Genomic DNA, 26,793 nt, shown 5'->3' with positions numbered 1-26,793 from the left:
GAGACAGAAAGAAGAGAGAGAGCGCCAAATTCTGTCCATAGAATATTGAGCGGTAGGACCACTTGCTATCACTGGGACGTACCGACGTGGTTACCATTTTGTGGTGTAAGATAAATGTAGTAGAAATATGTAACCGAAACTTAATCAGATTTAGAAATGCTACCGGTATCATGTAGATGTACCAGTACACGTTAATCAGCTTTGACTGTATGGCGTAGCATCCATAAGCGCCCGTGAGCACAAACAAGGCGAAAGGGGCAGTTTTTTGCGAATGTCTTACCGAACAGACGATTATTTAAAAGTGTAGGAGAAAATAGATTACACACGCCTAGCCTCCACTCTCCCCTAACCCCCTATCCTAAATGAGTGATGCTGTTTTCAGTGGTCGAAATCCCGTTCCAAATCACGTGCGAAGTTTGAAGTACGGAAGTCTATGAAAACCCGTCTGAATTTAGAGGCGATCTCGCGTAGCCAAAAGCGATTAGCGAGGAAACTACAGTGTCACTTAAATTATTCTAGAAGCTTTACTAACTCAAATGACTCCGCTATCAGCTCGTCTTAATTGGAAGCATTCTTTGGATCATATTAAGCACTATGTGGTTGGCAGGTAGGTTCCTGTGTCACCTTGTTTTACAAAAAATAATATCAGTGCCCTTCCACTCTGCGAAGAAGGATGACTTGCGAAGCTGTGTATCTCGGCCCCTTAATAGCGAACTACACATCCGCCGCGGGTCGGCCCGGCATTGCACCATCTTCGTGATCGGCCCACGTATGGGGAGGGCTTAATGCCTGCTTCACCTCCGTCGCGGGTCGGTCCGGCATTTCACTATATTCGGAATCGGCCCACGTATGGGCAGTGCTTAACGCCTACTTCACCTACGCCGTGGGTCGGCCCGGCATTGCACTATCTCCGGGATCAGCCCACGTATGGGAAGTTTTTTTCTTTAACACGTCAACGACACGAAAATTTCTTTGGACGGTAGAGGCATACACCTTCGCTGTAAAAGAATATTCGGTCGTCGCCCTGCTTCTACCGTTCGCATACAGGCGCACGTCAAACACAACTGCTTACCTTATACGAACACGTTGGTACATCTCGTAGCTCTTCGAAAAACTCAAGCGGTTTTGAACAGCCAGCTACCCGCAAAATGCTTCGCTTAACATCGATTCCCAGAGCGCGTGGGATCAGCATAATGTTTGTCCCGTATTCTCACCTTATTCCTCAATAGCAACCTTTTCATATGCACACCCAGAAATTAAAGGGATTTAAGCGCTAAACACCACGGGACGCCCCTTGACCACTAAAATTCAAGATTCCCGCAAAGACGCGGCAGTGACGCATATCGCTATGTTTAGCCAATTACGAAGCTCAGCAGAGTTAAGGGAAAGAGCATTTACCGCGCGCCGGGTATAGAACGCACTTTTATGTCAGTGAATTCAGTCGCCGTTCGTCGAACGTGCTGGGTCATCATCATCAGGCATTAGGCAGTTGGCGGCACGTCCAGAGCCGGCCCTAAAACGATTTGTTCTGCTCCTGCAGGTGCGCAACTACGTCACAAGAGTTTCAAGTGGTTCATCGGATGTCGGATGCTCTTTTGCACGGATGGCTTCGACGGTGTGGCAGCTCTGCTGAAAAACGTGGAACTTTTCCAGTTCTTCTTGACTTCGGTTCGCGTCACAAGATGGTGCTCTGATCAACAAGCGCGTCATCGTCCCCATAAAAACGCATCGCTTGCAAGCAGCAAGCGCAGTTGGCGGCACGTCCAGAGCCGGCCCTAAAACGATTTGTTCTGTTCCTGCAGGTGAGCTGGTTTCACTGTAGCAACTTTTCTGTACATTCCATGCCGCCAACTGCAAAACTGTCATTTGCTTGATCTACCGCGTGTGTTCTCTTGTGCGCATGTGTGATGGAAGGAAAAGATTGTGCTCAATGAGGGGTTGATTTTGCCGGCGAAGACCGATGTATGGAATGCTCTAACTGTGCATCGTTGTATCACCTCGGTCAAGAGTGCTCAGGTGTGGCTGAAGGCACATTCTTGTCGATGGGCCCGAAAAAGAGGGAAAAGTGGCGGTGTAAAACATGTAGATCAGCGGATTCTTCCCAAGGCAGTTCTAGCCAGTTAACAGCTATTGCTGAAAAGCTGTCGTTGCTGGATTCTATTCGTGCGAAAGTTGAATCTCTTTCCCTGGTTCCGTCGAAAATAGACGAACTGTTGTGCCTCAAGTCCGAGATCGAAGTAGTGAAAACAAAAATGCAGGAAATACACGACTCGGTCGACTTTCTTTCAAATAAATATGATTCCTTGCTGAAAAGATCAGCAACAAGAGAGAAACAGGTCACTGAATTGTCTTCTAGGGTGATGGTACTTGAGGATGAGGTCGCTTCTCAGGCAGCTGTCATTCAAGACCTTAGAGGAGAAATAAATGCCTCTGAACAGTATAGTAGGTCCTCAAACCTCGAAATTCATAACGTACCCCAACTTCCTAGTGAAAACTTGACTACTACTGTTGCTGAACTGGCCGCTCAACTAGGCATTGATTCATTCCTGCCAGGTCACGTAGTAGCTGTGCACCGGTTGCCCAGGAAGAGCAAAACAGCTCCAGTTTTAGTGCGCTTCCTTTCGGCGGGCATACGTGACAGCTGGCTGGCAAAGCGAAAGAAACTGAAATCTCTGGCGAAGGAAAATGAGCCCTCGGTTTTCTTTGTCGAAAACTTGACGAAATACAACAGAGAACTGTTCTGGGAGACAAAGACTAAGGCCAAAGAGGCCGATTTCAAGTTCGTATGGGTGAAACATGGCAAAATTTATGCCCGTAAGAAGGAGGGTGACCCAGTTGTGCGCATAATGAGCCCTTGTGACTTGTCTCGGCTAGTCTGACCTCTTATCCTCTGCTTTGTCTGTTGTAATCTTTTTCCTGATTCATGGCTTCGTGCGAACAATTTCGAGACTTTCCTTCTTTTTCTGTTCTTTTAAAACCAGGTGAAGGCACATTCACTGTTTTTCATGCAAACGTGCGTAGTATTCGCAAGCACTGGAATGAATTTTGTGTCCACGCTGGTGCAGTACGTGATGTAGCTGATGTTTTTGTCTTAACTGAAATTAATATTGGGCAGGAACATACTGGTCTCTTTCAACTCCAAGGTTATCACAATCATTTTTTGACGCGCAAGGACGGCCGTGGCGGTGGAATTGCCATTTTCATCAAAAATTGTTGGATTTCAAGTCCTCTGAACATAATTTTCACAAGTGCTGAATCGCTAGCCCTTCGTATTCAAACACGATCTTTTGCCATCACATTGCTCGCTATTTATAGGCCGCCAAATCAAAGTGTTAGAAAGTTTGTGGACGAATTGCATCTACTTGCTTTTCCATCTGGTCACGTGTGCATGATAGGTGATGTTAACATTGACGTGCTGAAGAAAGAACGACACATTGTAGCTGATTACTTGAACACGCTTGCTGACGTTGGAATAGATTCTATTATCAACCTTCCCACACGTGTCGAAATTTTGGGTACATCGCTTGTTTCTTCATGCATAGATCACGTCAACGTTCGCACTGAGAACGACCAGGTACTTCCGTTTATTATTGAGCAAAAGCTATCCGATCACTTCTATGTTGGGTGTAGCTTTCTATCGTCTCAGCATGCTGCGGCTAACAACCCAGTATCACAGATAGAGGTTATTGATAAAAGGAAGCTGGACTCGTTGTTGCAAGGCTACGACTGGAAATATTTCCTAGCAGAAGTTCCTGCCAGTCACCTGTATAAATCTTTTATTGCCGTTTATACGCAGGCAGTGCACTCTTGCAAAAACGTAGTCGTCTTAAAGCAACGAAAGCCGAAATGCCCGTGGATAAATGGAAATGCTCTAACCACGTTAGCTGAAAAAGAACTAGCCTGGGCGCGTTGTCGGCGCTCACCTAATAATCAGTATCTTCGTGAAGCTTATAAGATGGCTCGCAATAAAGTCACTGCTGTGCTTAGAGGTGCCAGGCGACAGCACTTCCAAGGTAAATTTTCTGAATTTAGAAAAAACCCGTCCAAGACTTGGTCCGTGGTTAACGAATTAAGGGGTCGTCCCCGGAAAGGCCCATACCAAACTATTGCGAAGAATTTCGGTCCACCATCTATAACGTTAGTAGACCAATTTAATTCCTTTTTCTCGTCTACTGCAGCAAGCTTGTCCGGTAATACGGCTAGTTATTGTATGCCACAATCGGTAGTTGACTCTGCATTCCTACCTGAGTGTACCGAGGATGATATTCGCTACATCTTATTTAACTTAAAACAGCACAAGTCGGTTGGATTAGATGGTGTATCTGTGGACGTCCTTCGCAGAAATTTTGAGGCCCTGAGGAATGTTCTTTTAGCAATTATAAATAACATTATAACCACGAAAGAAATACCGCCTGGCCTCAAGGAAGCGCTTGTAGTTCCCCTCTTCAAAAGCGGACAGGTCAATGTTGTCACAAACTACAGGCCAATTTCGATACTTTCGTGCATTGCTCTTATACTTGAAAAGCATATTTTTCACGTAATGCAGAGCTTCATTGACGCGCACAACATAATGTCGCCTAATCAGTACGGATTTACTTGTGGGCGTGGTACTAGATTAGCATTAGATGAATTAACCGATTTCCTTAATAGTACTCTTGAAATTAGTGCATTCGCTTGTGCATTATTTCTAGACGTATCAAAAGCTTTTGACTCCGTCAACCATGAAATTTTACTTTGTAAACTTCATAGCTATGGCTTCCGAGGGCCTTTTCTAACTTTCCTTAAGAATTATTTGCACGGTCGAATTCAAGTAGTAGTTCTCGGAAATATTAAAAGCAAACCTAGACAGTTGAGCGCTGGAGTTCCCCAAGGGTCGATTTTAGCTCCCCTTTTATTCAACTTGTACGTTAATGATCTCAGTCAAGCAATTTTTCGCTGTCGGGTGTTTCAATACGCAGATGACACGCTTTTAGTATCTCGTCACACTAATTACCATCAAGCCGTGGCTGAATTACAAACTGACACTACAAATGTTATCAGTTGGTACCGTAAAAACTTAATTTCTATTAACCAGAATAAAACTAAATTAGTATGTTTTCACGATCCACTGAAATCTATCCCTGTCATCACTCCACTGTTTCTTCATTCTCCTCTGTGTAACAATTGCTCTTGCTCTCCTATTCCATACCTCTCAAGTGTCAATTATCTCGGTGTTCATTTCGATTCTAACATGTCCTGGAACACTCACTTGGCTAACGTTTGTGAAAGGCTGCGCAAAATAGCCTGCCTACTGCATTCTATTAAAGCACTATGCCCAATTTACGTAAGGAAAACAATAGCACATGCATTAGCGTACAGTGTGCTAAGATAAGGAATCTGTTCTTTTTATTTCTGTTCAGTGTTTTGGCGCAATAAAGTTGATTCTTTACTAAAATCCATAATTCGGGCGGTGATGTATGGTGTGCACATTACTAACAATTCCAGTCTTTTTTCATGCTCGCACATGCCCTCGTTCAGGCTGTTATTCAAAGAAACGGTAATCCTTTTGTATATATGGAACAATGAGTTCTGCCTCCCGTATGTCCCCGCCAGAGCATTACGTACACGTTACCGCTTTACCTTACCAAGAGTAAGGACAAGATATGGCAAACGTGTCCGTGCCTTCTATGTACCTGATGTATTAAATGACCTGCCAGATAAAGTTTTATCTTCCAGCACACGGAAAGAAGTTAAATCTTATATTTTTGATTTGTATGTGTAATTTGGTTTCTTTTCTTCCTTTCTTTCTTTCTTTCTTTAGTTTTATTTTTGAGTTTTGTACATAACTGATTTACTGTGCCGCTCCCTGGCTTGCTCCATTCTGCCGAGCGCTGCCCCACAAGCCCATTGTTGGCTTGGGCAGGCTCGTATTTGTATGTAATTTTCGAAATAAATAAATCATTTATATATATATATATATATCTATAATTTTTTTGTTCGATTCCATGACTGTGTTGTGAGGACAGCAGAATTGGGATAACTTTCTCGTCGTTTAGATACGCACGGTTAAAAAATAATACCTACAAACTGCGTTCGCACCAGCAACGCCCTTTCCTTGTGCCGCGTCTTTGGCGCCAGCAGCTGTTTGCAGTTGTCCGGGCAAGGTCGAAAAATGCGACAGCGGATGCACACCGGCTGCCTGTACTTTGGCGGGTCACAGTGCGACGTACCCTGTCTGCGCTTTTTCGTCCCACTTACAATATTGGGCTCACTGCAAAGCATGAGTCCTAGTTAAACGCGGTGTGTGCAAAGCTTCTTCGTGGATCAGAAAAACAGCTTTTACGAACTGTTATAACGTGTCAAACACGTAAGTCGTGCCACAACGCTGGCGATTTTTTTGTCTTCGTTATCCTGGTGCTTGTAACGTCTATAGCTGCTTCAGTATGGCGTCGATGAAGGCAAAAGTGTATTGTATCTTTGGAACCATCCAAGCGAAGCGCCGTATTGGGGTAGTCCAGTTAGCAGTCAGACATAGCTATAGTGCGATGTCCACTGGATGTTAAACTCACTGCTGAAAAGCCACATATGCGCGAACTAACTGAAACCTGGGCGCACTATTTTCCGACGTGAACGTGAACATGTCACTCGTTAAAAAATTGCGCAATCTGATGATGCTGTGGTTAAAATCTTACACAAACGGCATAATGCGCTCATGCGCGATGCTTTTGTCGTTCAATGACGGAGTCAGACACCCAGAAAGAAGAATCTAGTGATACGACAGATCATAAGATATTTAACGACCGATGATGGTAAGGAGTTCGGACTCAGTCAGCGACAATTCTAGGGTCTAACTGTCACTCTGACATCTTGTCATTTAGGTGGGGACAGTTTTACATAGCCAATCACCGCGTAAACGTGGCGAATGGTGAGATTTTTTCCCATAGTTACACACATTTCAGTAGATTTATTCGAGCCATAACCTAGTCTATGCACATTTATCTCCTCACAGGTAAGGCAGTCTGTGCAAGGACGTTGAGTAATGTGTTCTTAAAAATAAAAAATTCCTTTTAAAAGAAATTGATATCAACTTCGTCTCTAATCGTTAATTCGCATTATTTTAGACCCAATTTTTCTTTAACATCGTATGGCTGCAGACTGTTCAAAATTCATTTCTAAGCCCGTTTCGGCTTTCGCGCATCAACTCAAGGAAAAGTCAACGAGGAAACGTAAAAAAATGAAATATTTCAGTGGGTTCAAGTTTATTGACAACTGTAAACTCCCTAACTAACTCCAAAAAACAATGTTTTAAATATGGAAGATAAACCGATCGTATCGAATTTGCTTTGAGAGCAAAACAGCTTATATCGGAAACTCGCTTGCATAAATTATTACCGGAAAAAAAAGGTCAAAGGAAAGGCGTCATCTGCAGAACGACATACTGGCGATGCCAGCGAATGCTCAGACGTTCATCTACCTCAGCTTTTTTTTTTTCAAAACATTCCATACGTCATAACACATCATAATCACATTTAAATCCCATACAGGACTATTGTGAAGTATTTTACTGTGTGCGCAAGACACTGTAGATAGATTATTTTTATCAATGCTTACGACTTTGAATCGCGAATTCGGCCTCTGCAGTTCTAGACGAACGTTGACACATATATGGAATTTTAACAAGTATGGGGAATGCAGTCACAGAAAAATAGAGTGTTCGAGCTCCATGCATAAAAGGCGCCTGGGAAATACTGCCGCCAGTGTTTTTCAAGGAAGGGTATGAAAATGTACTGGGTGACGACAAACCCTTTCGAACTTCCGCCCAACAGCGAACCGGCCATGTGCCTGCTATTAAAGCAACATTTTAGCGACAAAAAGAAGTGATATCGTACTCAGAAACAGGACACCTTAGCAATTTCGTCGTCATGTCGGAGTGAAAAGCAATAATGTACGCAATGTTACGAGTGTTGCTGGCAAAGAACGTCAGTTGCGAGCGGCGTGTTTCGCTTGACAAATGGGATGAACTTCCGGTGAACTTGTCTCGCACTTCCTGCGACGATAGGTTCGAAGCCCCTTGTTGAAAATGTGCTTGTCAACTAAAAGGGGAAGTCCTTTTTGTTCTGAAAGTAAAATCACCCGCCCCGTAAATAAAACACTTTAGTTAATACGGCATTGTTATTTGCTTGAAGTTCGCCCTATTCTTGCGCGATAACCATTTTCAGAATGAAAACTGCGCTCGGGCTCCTGCTATGCAGCATCGCTTTTTCATCTAGCGTCTGCGAAAAGCACGACTATGGGTAAGTGTTATTGTGTAATTTAGTGCCTATTTTAGAGAATATGCTTCGTCACAGTAGTATCTTGGCAACTATTAGACTCATCACTGACCCCGACCGCACGTTGAATATACTCACCGTATTAACATTCATGTGGTCTTCATTATATCCTCAGTAATTAAACTACTGTCTCGTGCAGCCACACTAAAGTGCTAAAGTACTGTGGCCGCATTCGCCAGTCAAAATTGAGACCAAGCTTAGTGATAAACCGACGCTCAAGCGCTCAGCAACTGTTCTTCGCAAATAACTTTATTTTATCAATGCTTTGGTACTTCGTTAGTGTAGACTAATTGTGAATGCCATTTTGGTTGCCCACTTCTCTCCAAAAGCCACTGTTGATGTAGCTTCATGTAATTTTGTTACGCTATAGCGCTATAGCGTAACAAAATTACTTGAAGCTACATCAACAGTGGCTTTTGGAGAGAAGTGAGCTTAAACAGGACACCATCCTGATGGTTGGTTGGCTCTCTGCAATGTCTCGCACTAAATAGAACGCCTGGTAAATGGAACCAATTTCCCTAGCCCCTTGAGGCTCCATTTAAAGAGTGCCCACTGTAAAAATATAGGGGGGATCCTGTTCGAAACTTTCGCAAATCTAGTCGTAAACAAAACTGCATTTCAGTGGGAGTAAAATGCAAAAGCACCCGTGTACTTAGACTTAGGTGCATGTTAAAGAAACCCAGGTTGTCCAAATTAATCCGGGGTTACTCGATACGGCACGTCTCATAATGAGCAGGTTGGCTCTGGTTCGTAAAATACGGTAATTTTTAATAGCCTGCTCGGAAATACAGCCCAATAACTACACTAAATTATGTAGCTTGTTTGTGTGTTGAGTCCCAATTTCTTAATTTAGTACTTTGACATTTATCATAATTGTGTGCTAGTCCATGCAAAATACCACTGATCGGCCTCATTATACAAGCCACTGTTAATTTGGAATGGCTTAGTCAAGCAACTTAAACTTACAGCACAAACACCTAAGACGGACCACAAAAGGAAGATACGGCACACTGACGCTAACAACTTCTTTATTTCTTCGTCGTCGATGCAATATAAACCACGGGACACGGGAGATGACACGGGAGCTAGGGCACCGGAGGAAATGACCTCATGCTGCGCATGCGTTCCGCCGCCTGGCAAACACGTGGACGGTCGCATCTGCGCCTCCAAGGGGAGGTCGGGTACGCCAAACAAATGGCGCAGAAAGCCAGATAGCCTCTTTCAATTTCTATAATGCTGGTTGCGTTCAAAGGTGCATTGCATTGCAGAGCTCCTCGTTAGGGGCATCTCTGAGCCAGATAAGAAGGTTCGCGTGAACACTGCCTCTTAAGCTTCGCTGTATATAGATTCCAACAGGGCACGTCGGATCTCGGGCATTTTTCTTTCACAATGGCAAGAACAGTGACGGGAGAGGCTCCATATGTTTGAATACGAAAAACAAAATGTTTTAAATACAGTTTATTCGCTACAAATTGTAGTCTGTACCTTTTCTTCAGCCTAAATTTTACCGACTATTTGCTTTGTAACTTGTAGCTAATAAAAAGTACCTGAAACATGTTGATTTTCATCTTAAAACATGAAATGCAGAGCCACTCCCATTACTAAGTCCTGAAAAAAAAATGAGTTGCAGATGATGAGAAAAGTAAAAGTGATAAAAAGGGGAAAGAGGGAGGGCGTAGCATCGATTCAAGAAATTGCTGCTCTCACAGTGATGGCCGAAACTACGTCAAAGAAATAATAAACAATAAGAATCACAGGCTACAGAGGCTCTTTCTATAACTAGCGATGAAGTTAGAAGGGTTTACAAGGCGTCAAACGAGGAAAAGCGGCAGGAGAAAATGGAATAACAGTCGATTTAGTCAAAGATGCTTGAAAAGCTCGCGGCCCTTTATACGAAATGTCTCACTACTTCAATGGTCCCAAGGAAATTGGAAGAATGCCAACATCATACTAATCCACAAAAAGGGAGATGTTAAAGAATCGAAACATTAAAGCCAAATAGCTTACCTCCAGTACTGTATAAAATATTCACCAAGATGAATTTCCAATAGAATAAGTGCAACACTTGGCTTCAGTCAACCAAAAGAACAGGCTGGCTTCAGGAAGAGATACTGTACAATGGATCACATTCGTGTAATCGATCAGGTAATCGAGAAATCTACATAGTACAATCAGCCTCTCTGTATGGCTTTCATAGATTACGAAAAGGCGTTTGATTCAGTAGAGATACCAGCAGTCATAGAGGCAATACGTACTGAAGGAGTGTAGGAGGCTTATGTAAATATTTTGGAAAATATCTACAGCGATTCCACGGCGACTTTAATTCTCCACAAGAAATATAGAAAGACACCTATAAAGAAAGGGTTCAGACAAGAAGACACAACTGCTCCAACGCTATTCACTGCATGCTTGGAAAAAGTATTCAAGCTATTAAATTGGGAAAGATTAGGAGTAAGGACCAAGGGCGAATATCTCAGCAACCTTCAGTTTGCAGATAACACTGCCCTGTTCAGCAACACTGGAGACGAATTACAACAAATGATTTAGGACCTTAACAGAGAGAGTGTAAGAGTGGGGTTGAAAATTAATATGCAGAAAACAAAAATAATGATCAATAGTCTGACAAGAGAACAAGAGTTCAGGATCACCAGTCAGCATCTAGAGCATGTGAAGGAATACGTTTACTTAGGTCAAGTAATTACAGGCAACCCTGATCATGAGAAGGAAATTCACACAAGAATAAAATTGGGTTGCAGCGCATACGGCAGACATTGTCAGAGCCCGACTGGAAGCTTACCATTATCATTAAAAAGAAAGGTGTACAATCAGTGTATTCCACCGGTGCTAACATATGGGGCAGAAAATTGGAGATTGACAAAGAATCTCGAGGACAAGTTAAGGACCGTGCAAAGAGCGATGGAACGAAGAATGTTAGGCGTAACGTTAAGAGAGAGGAACGGAGTGGTGTGGACCAGAGAGTGAATGAGGATAGCCGATATTCTAATTGTCATTACGAGAAAGAAATGAAGCTGGGCAGGTCACGTGATGCGTAGCTTAGATAACCGGTGGACCATTAGTGTTACAGATGGAATGCCAAGAGAAGGGAAGCACAGTTGAGGACAGCAGAAGACTAGGTAGGGTGATGAAATTAAGGAATTCGCCGGCGCAAGTTGATGATGACAATGATGACGGTGACGATTATGATGATGACAAATTACGAAACGTATCCTTTCAGTTTAAAAGAAAATTTGGTATGAGCACATGCTTACTCTTTCAAGTATTTTTTCTTTATCCTTAATGACGGGTCTCCTTCACGTTCCAAGGTACTTCTCTGATATTCTACTTCACGGCGGGTCCTGCCATCCCGAGCGAAGCTAACTTTGTTTTCGCAAATGACTGTGGTCCCGCACTTTCGCACCTGTACATAGTTTCATTGATTAATAGAATTAACAAACTGCGCCTACGTGGGCTTCTCTGCGTACAGAATCGTCGCGAACGAATCGCCGCACGTCACAAATAATGTAAGACGTTAGTCATATACAGAGTAACCAAAGCCCCGCGTAGTATTTCTCCCTGCTTTCGGGCACAGCATGTTGACGGCTCTTGGTGAAAAGCGTTGAATAGAAACTGCAGGATGTTAACATCTAAAACACTGCTTTTCATTATTTGATTTTTCAGGCACAAGAAGCTATCACGGCGTTACATTACCGCTGCAAATGAAGGTAAGAACAATAATACTGTCAATGGCGGTCACTGCTTTCTGCAGTGATGGTCCCAAATGTATACAGGAGAAGTTATCAGGTACCATCAGATATCGATATATCTTTTATCGGATGCCGTAGCAGTGACAGAATAGCACGAATGGGGCAGAAGTTAGCATCAAAAAGCCTTATAGCTCTTACATATTTCTTTATAGCGGACTCGTGCGGCACTTATGCTGTTGCATTCCATTCATAAAAATTCACATGTTTCTTATGATACTGTATGCATCAATACTGCTCCTGAAACAAAAAACAAATGTGTCGCATGATTGATTGGCACATTACTGTTGACGCATTCAATCCATGCATGCTCTTTTATCATTCCTTCATGCGCTGTACTCAGGCGTTCATGAGAATGGGCGCAACAATACATGCGTGCCTTTCTTGCACTTTTAAAAAACCGATATGCGCCATGCGTGAGAAGATAACGAAAATATTGCCAGCCGCTAACCTACTAATTCGACGACAGCTGCTATTTCTCTTTTCCTCTTTGTTACGTGTAGGTACACCTTCGCAGTGGTAAACCAAAGAGGCGTCTTGCGAAACAACGGAGTTCGTATCGTACGTTACAAGGAAAATTAACCTTTTCAAGAAACATATCCAGCAGTCAACTAATTCAGCGCTCAAAGCGCAAGATCAGCACTTGTACGCTTTTGCAACCACTCGAAGGGACGCGAGACGTTCTGGTTTTAAATTGAAATAAATTTCTTGCGTGCTAAAACCATGATATGACTATGAGGTGCACCGTTCTCGTCTTCCACTTTCTGCGAATCATCCGCGCAATACGTCGTCGCTTCAGTCCTTGCCAGCGTCCTCGAGGTGTAGGTGAAATACAGCTCTGGCAAACCACCCCTTGCAATAACAACAACACCAACAACAACAACAACAACAACAATAACAATAATAATAATAATAATAATAATAATAATAATAATCAGCCTATTTTATGTCCACTGCAGGGCGAAAGCCTCTGCCTGCGATCTCCAATTACCCCTTTCCCGCGCCAACCGATTCCAACTAGCGCCCGTGAATTTCCGAATTCCATCGCCCCACCTAGTCCTCTGCCGTCCTCGCCTGCGCTTCCCTTCTCTTGGTATCCATTCTGTAACCCCAATGGTCCAACGGTTTTCTAACCTGCGCATTACAGGACCTGCCCAGCTCCATTTTTTTCTCTCAATGTCAATTAGAATATCCACTATACCCGTTCGTTCTCCCATCCAAACCGCTCTCTTTCTGTCTCTCAAGGTTATGCCTAGCATTCTTCGCACCATCACTCTTGGCGCGGTCCTTAACTTGTTCTCAAGCTTCTTTGTCAGTCTCCAAATCTCTGCCCCATGCAAATGTCAGCCCCGGTAAGATGCACTGATTGTACACCTTCCTTTTCAATGATAATGGTAAGCTTCCAGTCAGGAGCTGATGATGTCTGCCGTATGCACTGCAACCCATTTTCATTCTTCTGTGAATTTACTTCTCATGATCAAGGTTCCCTGTGATTAATTTACCTAGGTAGATGTACTCCTTCACAGACTCTAGAGGCTGACTGGCGATCCTTAACTCTTGTTCGCCTTGCCCGGCTATTGATCATTATTACGCATAATGTTCTTTTTTTTTACATCTCAATACGAAGTTTGTGGAGGACAAAAACAAGTCAATGGAAACAAAACAGATTTTCTATATTTAACTCTCGTAAGCAACCGCACTGCAGGTTTCACGTATTCGGTGTAGCGCTTCTCTTTTGTCAAACAGGCGCCACACTGATACGCTTCATTTCACGCCACAGTGCGGCACCGCAGCAGAATCTACAGCTGCAGTCATCCAACCAGAAGAGCGGTCATGCACACACACGCGTGTCTTTGGCTTCGATGGCGTGTCACGTTTGTCACGCGGTATTGCAGAAGTGTGCAAGAACTCAATTTTCTCCCTCTATGTTTTCTTGTTTAATGTGACTATCTGTGAAGTGTTTGTGAAATACCTGCGAACATTATAGAAACCCATTTTCAACAACCTATAAGTCAGACTATGAGGAACGCGACACATATATCATTTTTTGCCTGTCAAGCTACGCGCTTTCTTCCGTGCCCGACCACCTGCCTCGTGTTGTCAGAAAGCTCATCTCCATTACACGAACACAAGCAGTAAACAACGAACAACGCTCGCTCGTAGCAAGGAAGCGTCAGTATAATGCGAGAAGTTGCGTCAATTTCTTGCGTTTCTGTTTTGTTTTTAAGTAGACTGAGATGCTACAGCAAGAAGGGATGCTGTAAGTTTCACGGCGTTCTCGCGTATTTAAGAAATCCTCGGGCAATGATAACGGCAGTGGACACACAAAAGCTGCTAGCTGGAGTTTCATCCCTTCACGGACACAATATATTCATTCGTTGTTCTCGAATAGTTATTTATAGAGCACCCAGAATACACTGCCAATATATGGCGTCACATAAGCTGATGCGAGAGCAGTATTTTCGCTTTATTTCTGGAGAAGCAAGTTTACACTTCCGCCAAGGCTGACAAATTCACAATTACAAAAATGTTATCTACGAATTTGCAGCTCAAGTTACCGTTTGTCTTAAGTGCCCCTCTAACCACCAAAACAGAACAAAACACGGTGTTTGAATCCTTTATAGCACGAGTTGCGATCCACCGCGCCTCTGACAATGCATACGTACGAGCTCTACTTCACGCATGCGACAGCTGACCAGGCCGCTGACATTTGCCATGAAAAGCCCGCTGCTGACAAGTGGTGCCGTGCCGTTAACCCTACTAGCCACTCTATCGCTAATGTATTACCGTATAATATCCGGGCCAAGGCAACGAATGTTCGTTCCAGTCATAAATTTTGAAAACGTTCAGGATGTCGGAGCAACCATCTGTACATTGAAACGCTTTGTGCAGAGCAGACGAGCTGTCCGCATAGCCGCAGCTGCGAGGTGCGTCAGCCTCGGTGCGCCTACGTCGCTCCACATCCGCCCGACCATGAGAGAAACCTTCCGTGCAGTAGAAACGTACAGTCGCCACAAAGGGCACGATGTTTCAGCCCTCTAGTGTATGTTTCGCAGGTGCTAATTTAATACCATAGAAAGTTATTATTATTATTATTATTATTATTATTATTATTATTATTATTATTATTATTATTATTATTATTATTATTATTATTATTATTATTATTATTATTATTATTATTATTATTATTATTATTATTATTATTATTATTATTATTATTATTATTATTATTATTATTATTATTATTATTATTATTATTATTATTATTATTATTATTGCAAATCACTTTCTTTTGCACCACCATTACATTGGTCCAGAGCCACACAAGGCAGCACTAATACCTACGCTGTCTGTCAGTATGCAAAAGTGGGCAACGGAGAAAAAAAGAGAGCTGTGTTCTTTTTTTTCCCCCCTTCTTAGGTACATATAAAAATAGACATCAGATTTTGTTTGCACCGGCCTGCCCAATAATAGAGAACGGCTCGGATGGCGGGATGTCAACAACATTTCCCGCGAGAGACAGGCTCCTAACAACTCAGGCAACAGACGGCGTGCACCGCAGAACGCCTAGTTCGCTGCCTTTTTATACGGAAAGCAACGAAACTAATCCCGAACAGATATCTTTTGGCAGACGGCACAATTCCACCTCTTGAGCTGAATCGATTGACGATGTAGGTATTACCTGCACGACATGTAATGACGTCAATTCAGTTAGCACAAATAAACCAAATTGCCGTAAATTACTTGGTAATCGGGGCAACTTCCTACTGCGAATATGAAACTGACGAGCAGTCAGCGCGCATATGCCTAGTAGAAACCCTTACTCTAAAACAGCATCTTCAAGATACACTGCACCTAATTGTTCGCCGAAATACATTGGTGATCCACGTAGTTCTTTTCAGCAGTACAAAAGAAAATGTGGCGGTTTGTAGGTGAACAATCACGAGGAATATCAGTTTCTTTGTACGCCCGTTTTGGCAAACAGACGTCTCGGAGTCAGCGCTTTTCCAATATAGTTTAGTCATTTGGACGCCTCTTCAGCTGTGCTCGAGTTCAATTACGCAAATGAGATGTGTCCGCTAAAATTATTAAATTAATAAATAATTAATAAAATAAAATAAATACCGGAGTTTCCTTTTGTGTCTTAGTGTCAATTGGTACTTTTGTAAATGTGTTTGTGGAAACTTTTACCGTAACCTATGTGTGGCGTAATCACACTGACTGTCTCGTGCGCTCTTTTAATCTTTATAGCCTAATGAAAATTGCTTGTACAAACTCATTTGGTTATTATTATTATTATTATTCAATACAGGAGTTGATTGAAGGCGATAGGCGAGAAAGGCTTGACGAAGGTGTGACATCTTTTACAGCAGGCGGCAGCAGGGAACATCACACATACAAAACTTACATTAACAAACAACTTATTCCTAATAGAAATACTTACTGGAATACATTTTGAGGAGTTTCATTCGGCCCCATACATGGTGTACAAACAGAATAGAGTACGAATTAAGTTGGCAAGACTTCAGCAAGAGGCCAAATAAAAATAACAACGAAATATGACCATAATTGAAGGTGGAACATTAGCTATGCAAGTAGATTGGTAATTAAATAAATTACGAGGTTTAACGTGCCGAAACAACTTTCTGATTATGAGGCACGCCCTAGTGGAAGACTCCGGAAATTTGGACCACCTGGGGTTCTTTAACATGCACCTAAATCTAAGTACACGGTTGTTTTCGCATTTCGCCCCCATCGAAATGCGGCGGCCATGGCCGGGATTCGATCCCGCTACCGATCCATGGTGTCTCAGCTACATCGGACACTCAAGTTTTCTGTTCAGCTTGGTAAATTGAACAGCACCATTTATATCACCAAGGCTGAAAGCTGTGTTCGATGTGCCGCTGCGCTTTGCACGATCGAGTTTTACATGTACGGCGGACGAATGCTTTACGAAAAAAAAAGCAGTTCTTGTTTTCGCAGAATGGCTCGTTATCCCCGAGCATACCCCAAAGTGATAGGAGTAGTTGCACTATTTTTATTTTAACACGCTCTCGTAGTGACATATAGGCTTGCTACAATAACAACAAATGTCCGACTCGGGGCCAGCCATCACAACAAACGTTCCAGGCACCAAAATGACAGTTTTGGCAATAGCGGTGACGCAAGAACAAAGTGGGCGCACGTAAAGAAATAAAAGTGCACAAACCTGCACTTTAAAGAAAAAAGCAAAAAGTGCGTCCGGTGTCTACCACTGCTGTCTCGAAATTTATCAATGTATGCTTTCCTTTTATCACCTAAACCAAGCACCTATTACAACCTCAGATTGTGTCTTTTTGTATACTTTTGTAAATCAGTTTGTTGGACCTCGCAAAAGTAGCTGATCAGCCCAGAAAGCTCTCTGTAAATTTTCTATTTTACAGCAAATTTAATTGTTGAATTTCATTATTAGTACTCACTCTTCGTCTCACTCGTGCTTCAATGTGTGCTTTCGTGATAATGTTCCTGTTGCTCTGGAAAAATAAACCTAGACCAGTCTAGATTATTATCCCCATCGGGCCCAGAACTAGCCCCTATGGAAGCCAGAAAAGGTGCCAGCATGAATTCATTGTGTTCCTTCTGTTCAGGTTCTAGGTCAAGCGAAGACGAAGATGTTGGAGAGCCGCTTTTTCTGACGCCTCTAATAGAGGCAGGAAAGTACGAAGAAGCCTTGCAGAAAAGCAGGGTAGGCAAGATCGGTGACGTTCCAGATGTGACCAGCTACTCGGGCTTCATCACCGTCGACAAGGAGCTGGGCAACCACCTCTTCTTCTGGTTCTTTCCCGCCAGTGTGGGTATCAACATGGCAATCGCACTTCCGTGTTCACCATCGCGAAGGCCCACTTTTCTCCTTTTCAAAATTCAATTAGAAGCACACAAAACAGACATCACAGACTTAAATGATACCTTGGTCCCCTTAAAACTGCACGGATATTTCACTGTGATTAAATGTTATAAATTACTCGTATATACCACTAAAGCTGGCGATTGCCTAGTATTCCTGTTAGCAGCCTTTAAACAGCACCCAAGTAGACGCTCAGCTCTTTAGCGAGAGAAGTGCACTGTACCCGCAGTGATGGTTCAGTGCTTATGGCGTTGTGATGCTGAGCTCGAGGCCGTCTATGCAATTAGCCGCGGTGAACGCTTGTGTGTCGCACGTTAGTTTAACGCTGAAGAGCTCTGCGTGGTCAAAGATAATCCACAGCCCTCCACCTAAGGCATCCCTCATAACCCATTGTCCAGCTTCCTGACATTAAGCCACCACAATTTTAACTGCACTGTGGAAGAACGATTGGTCGGTTGGCTTCTCCACACTGGAAAGCCTTCGTGCTGAGAAAAGCGCTGGTCCAAGAGCGCATTTGTTCTGCAGGTGATGTTGGGAACGATGCGATGCTTAGTAAAGCGCGGAAATTAAACATATTAACGCTAAGTCTCCTCATGCATAACCGAGCAGCAACGGCATATGTAAAAGGCCTTTATGCAGGAGTTGAACAACAGGAGTTGAACCCGAGCTGCTTCGATCTTGAGGCCGGAGTTCATCAAACTCCATCATTAGAGCAACGGCATAACCGCGTTAACTGATAACCTGAAAGTGAACCTGAACGATGTCTGCGGTGTCAGATATCCGAGCAAATTATACCAAATGGTGCGCGATGACTTATCGAAAAAAAGCATGCACCAAAAAAAAAACGCACGGATATCCTTGGTGATAATTCATTTGCTGCTTACGGCACGGAATTCCTTTTCTTATATTTCTTTGCGTGTATGTGTGCGCGTGCAGGAAAATTCCGAAAGCGCACCAGTGTCGATGTGGCTTCAGGGGGGACCCGGGACGTCTTCACTCGAAGGTCTGTTCGTGGAACATGGTCCTTACTTCATTGACGAGAACGGCGATCCACAGATGCGGGACCTGACGTGGACACGAATCATTTCGATGCTGTACATCGACAACCCGGCGGGCACCGGCTTCAGCTTCACGGAGAGCGAGGATGGCTACGCGACCAACCAGGATGACGTGAGCCGAGACATGCTCGAGCTCCTGCAACAGTTCTTCACACTGTTCAGTGGCTACGCCTCCAACGATTTCTACATGTCCGGAGAATCATACGGCGGTGAGCATCGGCTGTAGTTAGTGCGGAAAGTTATGTAAGAAAATGCCTGAAGGGGTCGCCAGCTACAGGCGGACGTAACGATTTCTTCTCGACTTAGTAATAATTTAAGGGTACACCAAAGGAAAAATATTAAGCTGAGCTAGAGCGATATACTATTCGTCTTGTAGTCTATCATCGTTTCCTGTGCACCAATGTATGACTTCGTTGGATAGAAAATTTCCACTGATGCTCTCGCTGCTGCTCCTCAATTTGAATCACCCGTGCCAAATCTGACGAGCTGACGTAATCCACACGGGACATTCCGCTCTGCCGTTCTCCGTGCATCAGCCAGTGTTGACATCACATGATAAGTACCAGAGTCCAAAATAGGCAACACCTCTCCAATTTTCCATTTCAGTCATTTCCTCGCTTACAAAAGCCCTGTTCTTGCTGTGAATGACGAATTCATTATTACAGAAGCTTGATCTTTCGATCTAGCTCGGCCTAATGTTTTCTTTTAGTGCGCGCTTTCCCTGGAGGCTCAGCTCTCGGGTGCTGTCACACATGGATGTCACCTCTGATGTTGAGGAACGTGTGCTTGATTCAAAGGAGTTTCACTGGCACAGTTTCTGTTCGTTTTGCTATGTCGTTCTTTATTTCTTCTGTTGTATTTCTCACTCTCCATTTTTCTTTTTGACTTCCTGCATTTCCCATCTTTTTCCCATACCATCCGATTCTTTACCAGTCCCCTATACTGGTACGCGCTATTCTCTACGAGGAAATCAACTGACATCGAATCTCCTCGCAGAGCCATGTCAGCAGTGTCTTTGCCTGAACGGCACATGACAACTCAACCTGAGTTAGACGCGCCACAATGATAAAAGGTGCATTAATGTGTAAACTGGCAAACTCTTTTTAGCTTGAGCATCACCGCAGACGAGAAAATGATAAGAATGAAATAAATGTGGCACATCGTGCGTTTACGAGACAAAGAAGTGTGTAGAACTTGCAGTAAAGTTGTATTTGCAAAGTGTTTGCACGGATGATCGCCAAGCCTGATAGCATAGTCAGCAAAGCAACAAGGAACAAGTCAAAAAGAAAGTTTTCATTGAACCTAGAAGAGAGAGGGCGAAAGCTCTTTAATGAAACGCAGAGATTCATGCCACCGTGTGTACAGTCGCCCACATGCTAACCTGCACGAGGGAAGCGATGAGGGATTGAAACGCCCCATGAGAGAAGGGGAATGGGTGGAAAGAAACGTGCGGAAAAGATGGACTTAGTATTTATACGTAAAGTGAAGTCCGATGCGCTACATTCCAGATGAAGTCGATGTAAAAATGAAGTTTGGTCACTATAATGTATATGTAGCATTTCCTAAAGCTCGTAACGCAAGGTAATGTCCCGAAGATAAGCAAGCAGCAAGTTTAAAACCTGCCGCTGCCTAGAAGGGAAAGTCATTGAACCTAATGTGCTTCTCAGCGCTAGTAGTGCCTGAACAATTTTGTCCATTTGACTTATATAAATTTTTCTTATCTCTATAGGGTAGGAATCCTAACAGGATGTTCTAAACCGTTCACATAGCACCACAGTGGTCACGATATGGATCGGTGGATTGTCTAGTCATGTGTGTAGGGGCGTTTCTTCTGTTTAACAAAAAATATAAGGGCGTGTTTGCAGAATTATCTGCTTTCTTTTGCCATGAGCTTCTAGAATCTCGCGTATGGGTCACGTTTTGCCATGCCCATAAATGGTTACATCGGTCAAGCACAGAGTGCTCTTGAACTTCTAATGATAAATCGGCAATTCTTTCGCCATGAGGCCCGGCATCAAATGGCGGTGTTCGCTTCAGGCGCAATTATTAGATGTACAAAAGTGCAACGTGAACTGAAAGGTTGCCACGAATGAGAGCTTTACGGCGTAGCGCAACTATTACATGGACGCTGAGAAGAGAAAGACACACACACACAGTGTTCGGTGTGCTTGCATGTAATAGTTGCGCGACACCCAAAAACGTTCAAGGTGGCGTACCAACAAGCCCAAAACTTCCTACTGATCGACGAATGGCAGACCTGTTATCAAGTAAATGAGACAACTTTAGAAATCCGGGGTCGAATCCACAAAGTGTTTCAATCGTAAGTGTTTTTTTCCCTAGCGGCTGGCTGCCTTCGCTAATACGTCCAGCATCACAATTGGACAAAATTATCTTTGAAGAACAAATTTAGCGTAAGGGTTTTTTGTGAATACAAGCCCCGGTGGTCAGATTCGAAGCGATTTAACTCTGTCACTGACACATGCCGTCGCTGTTATACCGTTCCTTATACTTGACCTGCCTGTATTCGTCCTTAAGATTCCATTTTTGCGCATGAAAGTCCTTGCGAATCAAGATGTGCCCTGGCCAATGGCCACTCATTCGCCTACCCAACACTAGCGAAGGCCGTTTAGTGATAGGAGGGCTTGTTACCCATCGTCCCTTCGACTAGCGACACTTGGCAGTCTACTGGGCGCTCTACTGGGCGGTCAACGGACTACCCACTAGTGCAAGTTACGTGGGAGCGCATGCGTGAACGTTAGCCCTCAATTGCATCGCTTCTACGCAGGTAAATTTGTCCCGAGCATCGGCGCCGCCCTGCACGAGTCCAAAGACAAGCTCCGGGTGCCGATCAACTTCAAGGGCATCGCTATTGGTAATGGCATGACAGACCCCATTACTATGCTTCTCTACGGGGACTTCCTGTACTACATCGGGCTCATGGACAAGCAGCAAGCGAGGCACATGCAAAACGAGTGCGATCGTGCGGCGATCCTGATCCGGGAAGGGAACTATGTGGAAGCTACTGTGCTGACGACCTCTCTCATCTTAGGCACTGTCGCTGGACAAACTACGTACTTTGGAAATGTCACGGGCTACGAGTACTGCTACAACTATCTGATGACTCAGAAACCCGAGCCGCAAACGCGGTTCAAGTATTTCGTTGACACCCCAACGGTGCGCAAAGCCATTCACGTCGGGCAAATCCCTTTCGAAGGCGGATCATCGGACGTTATGGTCCACTTTGCCGCAGACCTTATGAAGTCCGTTAAAGAACGGTTGACCGTGCTGGTGGAAAACTACAAGGTATATATTTTCGCGTATACTGGTGTGAATGCTGTTCCTTTGAGAGTCTGAGTAATCATTCGTTTGACATCAACTTCACAGCTGCGAGCTATTGCAAACGTTTATGTGCCACGATGATGAGATCAAAACGATCATGGTTTCAAGGTTATCTAGCTTCATAGTGTGACAAACGCTAGCACTCATGGGTAGCTTCATTTGTGTGATGGTAAGCGAAAACGATGGTTCCTGGGGTGATCATGACCCTGGGTGTTATACGAATACATCTTCCAGATGTAATGCAAAAATCCTGTCCAGCCTAGGCGTCGATGCATTGTGGTGCGCTGCAGTTCTCGTGTCGCTTCACAATATTTAGCGTATTTCCTATGGCCGATCACATTCGCAGTAATTCCATCGCTTAGTTCACTGGGCAGCATTATATTATTTCTTTACCGGCGCTAAGCAAATGAGGCCAAATTCTCAGAGCATTTCGTTCGTAAGTGTTGCTTGCCATTGACCTGCCGATTTCGCTAATCATACGACGACTATCAGCATTATCTAGTATCCACTCCCAGAAACAGTTTTAGCAAGGTCCTTCTGTACTTTCCTCCTGGTCACGAAATCTCCCGAAACTTTCGTATAGGGAGAGGCGTTGTCCCGAGTACAAGGGGAACAGTGTGGCGCGCCAGATGGCTGAGCTTCGCGATCATGCAAATATTTTACGAGGAAAGGCGCCTCTCCCACATTTATTTAAGCATGTTTGTAGAGGGAACATGCAATGAAAACTTTTGGCAAAATAATTTAACGTGCAATGCGTTTCTGCTTAGATTATACGCGGCACTGTTGTATGATTCACGTGGCCCCCTGGTCCGTAGTAGCCTTCCTTGCACAAACCGTTTTGGTCGGCTGTGTCTACTTGCACTTTGTCTAGTTAGTTATATTAGCTAGTTTGGTAAGTTAATTAGTTTGGTTAGTAAGTTAGTCATATTTGCTTAGTTAATATAAGTGAGTAGGTTATTAGGTTAGCCAATGAGTATTACTGTTAGTTATATAACTTAGCTAATTGGTGTGATTCGCTAGTCTAAATAATTAATTATGGCTAAACAGTTAAGTAATTAGTTCGATTTGCTTGATTAGTTACAAGAGTTATTTGGTTGATTAGTCCTATTATGTAATTAGTTTATTTGTTCAGATAGTTTTGTTATTGTAGTCTGTTACGTTGGCTATTATTTCGTTTAGTTAATTAGCTGTCTTACCTCAGTTACGAGTTATAGAATTAGCTTAATCAATCACTGCCTGATTAATTATTAGTTCATTATTAGCTTAGTAATTACCTACTATGTTAGTTAATTAGACATCGTGCGTTAATTAGTTTAGTGTGGTTGGTTAAGTTTATTAGTCGCTTAGCTTAGTTTGTTTTGTTGTTTAATTAGCTTAGTTCGTTACCAGATGGAATTTTGTCTAGTTAATTAGTAAGTTTAGCCTCTTCATTAGTGTTCTTCTAAGGTTAGTTAAGTATGCTCGTAAGTAGGCCCACACGCAAGAACACCACAACTCAGGCATTGTCGCTATCAGGAAACATGTCACTACATGGAGAGAGATATAAAGTACATAAAGAAACGCGAGCGGCTAAAAGCAGCTACTAAGGCCTTTTACGCGCAATTACGAACTACGAATTAATTACGAATTAGGCCGCTGGACATTACGAATGACGAATTAGGTGGAACTGGAAATGAAACAAGGCGCTGTAACTGTTCCGAAATTGTTCGCGTTTAAACTTTCGAACACTGTACGGAAACAGGGTGGCGATCTGGCACGCTGTGCCGACGATAGTCAGGCGCCGATAGCAATGGTAGTCGACCGTTGCGCAAAAGTGGGCCTACGCTCAGAAAGCCCGTGGCGTCCGCCGGGCGTTTGCTTCGACGCGCTACTTACGCCAGCGCCACGGTGCCTCCACCATAGAGAAAGAAAGTCTTTTTCGTTCTCTATGCCTCCGCTGTGGGCGCTGCGTGAAGCACTCCCATAAACGTTACGCGGGAGTTTCGACGTAGAGAAAGAAAAAGGTTTCGAGACCAGATGAATCATATTGAAGAGACCTAGTCTCAGCTTAAGAACGTTTTTGACAGTATGAGGTGGCCTGCTTCCCTGGAGCACTGGGTCTGAATCCACAAAGCTATTTCTTCGTAAGTACTGATTGCCATTGACCGGCCGCCTTCGCCTATACTCATATGTCCACCACCAGCATTTGCGGAATTCTTCCCTTTTTGTGGGTACGGGCCCTGTTTATCATCGACTCGAACAGGGCTGCAAAGGTTGAGTTATTTTTGGCCTGCATTTACAAAGAACCTGCGAAGAAACGGCGATTCCTGGGTGAGGTGCAGCAGCGGCCAATCGAGCTGACAGCACAGGCCTCTACCGGTGTCTAAGAGTACCCACGAATACACTGCGCACGTATTCATAAAAGCATTCTTGCAATGAAATGGTCCGTAGGATGAGCGTCCAGCCAACTGTGACGTCGTGCGTATTAGCGAATGCGGCGCATTGGCAGACGGCCCCTATGCCAGCCTACTCATGGCAAAGGCGAACGTTAGCGCCCCCCCGAGAGAGTTCTGTAGGCGAACGTCATCCTCGGCAAATGCTGAGTAGAGCTTTTATCGCCTGTTGAAAAACTCGCTGTATGTGTTTTATTTGAGTTGAATTTATGTTCCATTTTCTGGGCCTGATTTCAATTGCCTTTCTGTGAACTTATACCGTGTTTTCTCATCTCTGCACGCTCTCTCCTGAATTTACTGCGTTTATGCGAGGGAACTTTACGTTTCAGCGTGTTTTATGTGACGCATATTGTGTAAACTATCCTTAGAGTATTTATGTGACTTTCAGTTTGACTTCACTTTAAGGTTGACTGTGTTTGACTTATGTGAGTTGACTGTAAGTTTCAGTGTATTTCATGCGAGTTTCTCATTCCTGTGTTTGTTCACTGTACGAAATGATACGTGAAAGAGAGTAGCTTACATTGCTTAAAAGAACCACTATCTCCTAAATATCATATATACAGAAAACAGTGCTCACAAAGGAAAAACATTGTGAATTGGGCCTCTGTTTCCTGAATCTATTTCTCGATTATAAAATATGCCGCGTAATTATGTTCCGCAGTCTCATTTTTTGTCATTGTCTTTTCTTTTTCTCGTCATATAAGGTACTCGTCTACAACGGTCATCTGGACATCATCGTCCCATACACTGCAACCCAGGCAATGATGGACTCTCTGCAGTGGTCGGGTAGCGAGGAGTGGTCGAACGCCGAGCGGAAAATCTGGCGTTCGCACGACGGTCAGCACATACATGGCTACGCTAAGAACGTGAGGAACTGCACACTGGTGCTGGTTCGGGACGCAGGTCACATCCTTCCGTACGACCAGCCGGAGGCAGCGTACGACATGATCACCAGATTCATCCACGAGGAGCCGTTTGCAGCGTAGAACACGCACATCAATCACAGATCGCGGAATAGCGGGGTACCCGAAGGCCGTCATGGAGGGTGAAAGCAAGCTTGCCCCGACGGGAAGGCTGAAGGGTTTTTTGGGCTAAAAGCATAAAGCGGGGTTCTGAAGGAACCTTATCAGATGAGATTTCTGGTCTTAAAAGAGAGTGTGCATTTTTGTCCGGAATGGGGAAGAGTTGTGAAAACTACGTGTCTGCAGGAATTTTGTGACGTCTTGTAAGCTTTCTTCGGGTGCCTTACAGCGTTGAACGAGTCAGTGTGGATGTCGACCCCACTAATGTTATCCAGTCTATTGACGGCGTTTAATACAGGGCTTGCAGCTCAAGTAGTAAGGCACCTAGAATTTCTGTCCCGTAGCATCGAGTGTCCTGAATTCGACGGTGTGTTGGATTGGGGCGATCGCAACTCAGCCTCCCCGTTTTTCTTCTGACACGAACTGCTTGTTTGTTTTAACCCAATAAAGACGGGTTTCTTCTTTCGCGTTTCTTTTTTCTGCGCCTCAAGGACATCCACCGAAAGCTAAATGTATATTTACATATAGCTGTCGTAAGGTAACTCGCAATCTCTTGAATACTACAAAATCGGCAACTGTAGCGCGCTTTGTTGAATCACAATGAATCGAAATGTGTGCTGGTCAGCAGACTCAGCACATATCCTAGTGTGACCTTATATGGTCAAAGAAGCTCTGTACACTGAACCAGTCGCATGCCCCGCATGCACAGCGGGCGCCTGTCCTACCGCCGGACACATGCTGCGGGACTGATTCGGGTAGCAACGCCTCAGTGAGAAATACATGCGACCACATATCACCTCGTTTGAAGACTCGACTACCCCGACCGACGACCATCGAGCCCACGACGTACATGCTCTCGCTCTGGAAGTTTTCACGTGAGGCGGGCGTCCATCGTCGCCTGCGATTCCGTCACCTTGACCCCGACTTCCTCCCTTTCTTACGGTGAAGACCCACGTCGTTCCTCAACAAAGATTTTCGCCTGTAC

The 26,793-nt window shown here is 44.0% G+C and overlaps 2 protein-coding genes across 8 annotated transcripts in view; one reads left to right on the top strand and one right to left on the bottom strand.

The window, feature by feature from the left end:
• The window catches only part of LOC135920929 (glutamate receptor ionotropic, kainate 5-like), a 167,822-nt gene that overhangs the window by 130,396 nt on the left and 10,633 nt on the right, over positions 1–26,793 (bottom strand). The window lies entirely within an intron of this gene.
• LOC135920916 (venom serine carboxypeptidase-like) lies at positions 1,675–26,273 on the top strand. 2 transcript variants are annotated; one of them, XM_065455190.2, is made up of 7 exons: positions 1,675–1,802; positions 8,199–8,273; positions 11,988–12,031; positions 17,701–17,903; positions 18,894–19,224; positions 21,801–22,318; positions 25,491–26,273. In XM_065455190.2, exons 2-7 carry the CDS (start codon positions 8,200–8,202, stop codon positions 25,770–25,772), a joined length of 1,452 nt encoding a protein of 483 aa, XP_065311262.1. In that variant the 5' UTR covers positions 1,675–1,802; position 8,199; the 3' UTR covers positions 25,773–26,273. The 2 variants fall into 2 exon arrangements, with proteins under 2 accessions (XP_065311262.1, XP_065311263.1); XM_065455191.1 differs by lacking the exon at positions 1,675–1,802 and adding an exon at positions 6,271–6,346.

Source organism: Dermacentor albipictus, chromosome 4 (genome assembly GCF_038994185.2).
Source record: "Dermacentor albipictus isolate Rhodes 1998 colony chromosome 4, USDA_Dalb.pri_finalv2, whole genome shotgun sequence".
Classification (NCBI taxonomy): Eukaryota; Metazoa; Arthropoda; class Arachnida; order Ixodida; family Ixodidae; genus Dermacentor; species Dermacentor albipictus.
Note: the sequence above shows the minus strand (reverse complement) of the source record. Positions and strands in the feature narration are given on the sequence as shown.

What these genes read in the sequence shown, in the direction of transcription:
- LOC135920916 (XM_065455190.2), top strand. Translation starts at nt 8,200, where the DNA reads ATGAAAACTGCGCTCGGGCTCCTGCTATGCAGCATCGCTTTTTCATCT. An exon ending in TCTGGTTCTTTCCCGCCAGT is followed by an intron (nt 17,904 to 18,893) that starts GTGGGTATCAAC and finishes GTGCGCGTGCAG; the next exon opens with GAAAATTCCGAAAGCGCACC. An exon ending in TGCTGGTGGAAAACTACAAG is followed by an intron (nt 22,319 to 25,490) that starts GTATATATTTTC and finishes TCGTCATATAAG; the next exon opens with GTACTCGTCTACAACGGTCA.